The 3,727-nt window shown below is 52.6% G+C and overlaps 1 protein-coding gene across 1 annotated transcript; it reads left to right on the top strand.

The window, feature by feature from the left end:
* The first annotated feature begins 40 nt into the window (after positions 1-40).
* chst14 (carbohydrate (N-acetylgalactosamine 4-0) sulfotransferase 14) lies at positions 41-3,720 on the top strand. The gene is made up of 2 exons (XM_018733066.2): positions 41-901; positions 1,819-3,720. The coding sequence occupies exons 1-2, from the start codon at positions 629-631 to the stop codon at positions 2,635-2,637; spliced, it is 1,092 nt and encodes a 363-aa protein (XP_018588582.2). The 5' UTR covers positions 41-628; the 3' UTR covers positions 2,638-3,720.
* Positions 3,721-3,727: the final 7 nt, after the last annotated feature.

Below are 3,727 nucleotides of genomic sequence, written 5' to 3'. Positions count from 1 at the left end.
GAGGGCGGGGCGTGGGGGGGGAGGAGGAGGAGGGGGAGGAGGAGGAGGGGGGCGACCGCGTGCCTCGCCGCAGAAAGCGCCGCCGTCGTCATCGTGGTAAAGAGTGTACAGAGAGTGCGGTGTAACCTGTCTCTGGGTGGGAAATTGGGACAAGGCGCGCCTGTTGTGTCCCGCCTGACGCGAGGTCACACGATCACGACACGGTCAGGTCAGTTTACTTCGTGACAGTCAGGCATCTGTACTGTGTGAGCTCTCACACACAGTAAAGACGAGCGATTGGAAACAACTGGAAGAAAAGAAAAAAAAAAAAAAACACACGAAGTAGGGTCTACGTGCGAGTGGGATAAGCGGGTTGTTACGCTCACAGAACCGTTCCAGTCCAACAGCGCACGTAGCCCGTCCACACCCACAGGAACTACGGCTCCCAGAAGTCATCGCACCGAAGGACTACGGCTCCCAGAACCCACCGCAGGACGAAACCTCACCAGCTGAGCTCAGTCCTCCAGCTCATCGCTGGAGCAGTTCTTCTTTTCTCGCGCGCGCGATGGGCTCGCCCTAGTCCTGCTCTCCTGTCTATTCAACAGAACGTACACGAACGGACAGCAGAAACGGCAGACGACCCTCAGCGATGTGGCAGAACAAGAGAGCGGCGCGCGCGCGGGCCGGCCCTATGCTGAGCCTGCGCTCTCCGCTGAGCTCCGTGTCCACGCGCCGCGGCTCCGCCCTCCTGCCCTCCGTTCTCACGTTCGCCGTTATCGTGGCGTCGGGGGGCCTCCTGCTTATGATAGAGAAGGGTATGCTGAACAGCATGGAGCCCCCTGCGCCCCGCGGCAGCGCGAGGCGCGCGGAGCACACGGGCCCGGAGCCGCAGCACGACGACGGCGCCGATACCGATTTCCAGGTGAGTCCCCGTGTATCATCATGTTCATGATCCGTGCGTTACACTAAGTAAGTCGCTGGAGAAATGGTACTTCCCACGCCAGTGCTGGGAATCAACACTTTTACTTTTCTGTCGCACACTTCACTCTCTCACTTTTACATGAACCATTAGCGGTGTGCCATCACTGTCAGCTGACTTGTGCGGTTGATGCCATTGGCTGTAGTTCACTAGTTCTCACAGCCATCAGAATGTAGTGCTGACCAATCAGAGTTTAGGATCGAGTTTCTTCTGCCTTGGTTCACAACCTATTTGGACAACCTAGTTCATTCAGAGTCTAGGAGAAGGAAACGTGAGCATACTGTCGATCAGTTCAATACGGAGCTGAGGAGGTGTATTCAACTTTTTTTAAAAGGAGAGCACAAGTCATCAGATGTAGCTTCCACATGTGCACCGTTTACTTTTCCTTTCCTGGATGCAGTTTGCTATGTCCTACACACGTGATCTTTTTCACGACGAAGTACAGCTTGCAAGTTCCCAAAAAAATGGTGCAGGTTAGACACTGAAATGCACAATGTTTGACAAAGTATTTTTGCGTGCCCCTACTAGAGAGAACATGTCATTTCAAAACGGAGTTCTAGAACATAACTGTGCAATTTCTGAATAGTGTGAGAACCTTTCTTTCCCTAATTCCTCCCTTTACCAAGGGTACTACAGTTTAAACCTGGGTGCTTTGAATACGAGGCCATGGCTCTAACCAGGCCGCAGTAGCTGACCGGTGGAACCGCATGCAGGATCCACGGCCTGAAGAACAAAGGCTGCCTGAATAGGTGTACCTAATGAATTGGCCACAGAGTACACTTTTGTACTCCTCAAATTATTTTGAGACCTGAGAGGCTAGACGGACAGTTCCCTATTCATGGTTTTGCCCTTTTGCTCAGATCCTTCAGGAGATCCGAAACCGGACCATCCAAACCGTGTGTGGCCAGAAGAACATGCCGCACAGCGTGTGGTCGTTAAGTCCCCTGCAGCGAAAGACGCTGCTACAGCACATCCTGGTGAATGACCGACACAGGTTCCTGTACTGTTACGTGCCTAAGGTGGCCTGCTCAAACTGGAAGAGGGTGCTGAAAGTGCTGAGCGGCGCCCTGCAAAGCGTCGACGTTAACGTCAAGATGGACCACAAGAGCGATCTGGTCTTTCTGGCCGACCTGGAGCCCGAGCAGATCCAGCACCGGCTACAGCACTACTTCAAGTTCCTGTTTGTGCGGGAGCCTATGGAACGGCTGCTCTCAGCCTACCGCAACAAGTTTGGTGAGATTGAGGCGTACCAGCGCAGGTATGGTGTGGAAATTGTGAAGCGCTACCGCAAGAATGTGGGCCGCGTGGCTGGGGACGACGTCACCTTCACCGAGTTCGTGCGCTATCTGGTGGACGAGGACACGGAGCACATGAACGAGCACTGGATGCCCGTGTACAACCTCTGCCAGCCATGTGTGGTCTCCTACGACTTTGTAGGCTCCTACGAGCACTTGCAGAGGGACGCTACCTACGTGCTGCGCCACATTGGAGCACCTCCACAGGTGCGCTTCCCCGAGCGCCAAGCGTGGTACCGGCCCGTGAGCACTGAGACACTGCAATACTATCTCTGCGGGGTGCCACTAGGGCTACTGCGTGAGCTGCTGCCCAAGTACATCCTGGATTTCTCGCTGTTCACATACCCTCTGCCCAACACAACGCATGAGGCATGTACGCACTAGGGGATGCGCCGGCGCATCCCTTACCCTTTCTACCATGCCAGCTGAGGTATTACAATGGGTAGAAAGTGAGTGCTGTGTTGGCACTCCTCAGACCGTTTTAAATGCAAAGAGGAGTTAAAGGACACTAAGCACAAACCAACCGCTGAAGCCACTCAGTTGCCACCGAGGACATGTTGTGATCCCATTTACTCTGCTCACTCAGAATCAGAATCAGAACGAGCTTTATTGCCAGGTATGTTCGCACATACAAGGAATTTGTCTTGGTGACAGGAACTACCACAGCTGTCCACTCTGTCCACAAAGACCAGTTAACTGCAGCTCAGGAAAAGCACAATCGAACGGTTTCTTTGCCTTAAGTGACAAAGGTAGCGTCTGGTGTGCTGCGCACTCCTGCTGTCATTGACGGGCCACACTGCACACTCACTCACCTGCCTGCTGCCCTTACCCAGAGAGAGCTGAGCTCAGCTCCTGTACCATGCTGGCAGCACATGGTTGTGCTAACAGTGGCTGCCTTCTCCACTTTGAGCTCAGCTCTGCTCGTCCTCCATGCAGTAGTGCCATTTTAATAGCATTTCCTTTCATATGAAAGGAAGACCAGCCCCACCCCTAGAGACTAGAACTGCAGTGCAGTTAGAAGGTTAGCAGCGCTTGAGGTTTGAGCACAGCCATATGGAGTGGGACTGATGTGCAGATATGGTTCTGTCCAAGTACACAGCAGCATACCACGTAGCAGACAGGAGTGCGTGTGTCCCAGGCGAGAGACGACGAGGTGGGGCTGGCTCAGTGCTCTTTGCGACACTATTGTCTGAGGGGCTCAATCTAATCTGTTGCTCTTTGTGGTCACAAACACTTGGTGACTAGAGGGAAACATGTTTGCGTATAAGGCAAAAAGTTGGACCACAGACCACCACCTGTGCCTCTTCCATCACATTTTTACTGGGGTGTAAATATCACAAGTGCTGTAGTTACAACAGTGTATGCATATTCTGAAGACATACATGTAACAAACATTTTTAGTATACAGTTGTTACCAACATTTTTATATCAACTTTTATAAAGAACCAAACTTTGCTTAATGCTTAATTGTCTC

The sequence above is a fragment of the Scleropages formosus genome, chromosome 9, assembly GCF_900964775.1.
Source record: "Scleropages formosus chromosome 9, fSclFor1.1, whole genome shotgun sequence".
Lineage (NCBI taxonomy): Eukaryota > Metazoa > Chordata > Actinopteri > Osteoglossiformes > Osteoglossidae > Scleropages > Scleropages formosus.
The sequence above is the reverse complement of the archived record's forward strand: the minus strand, read 5'-3'. Positions and strand labels throughout refer to the sequence as shown.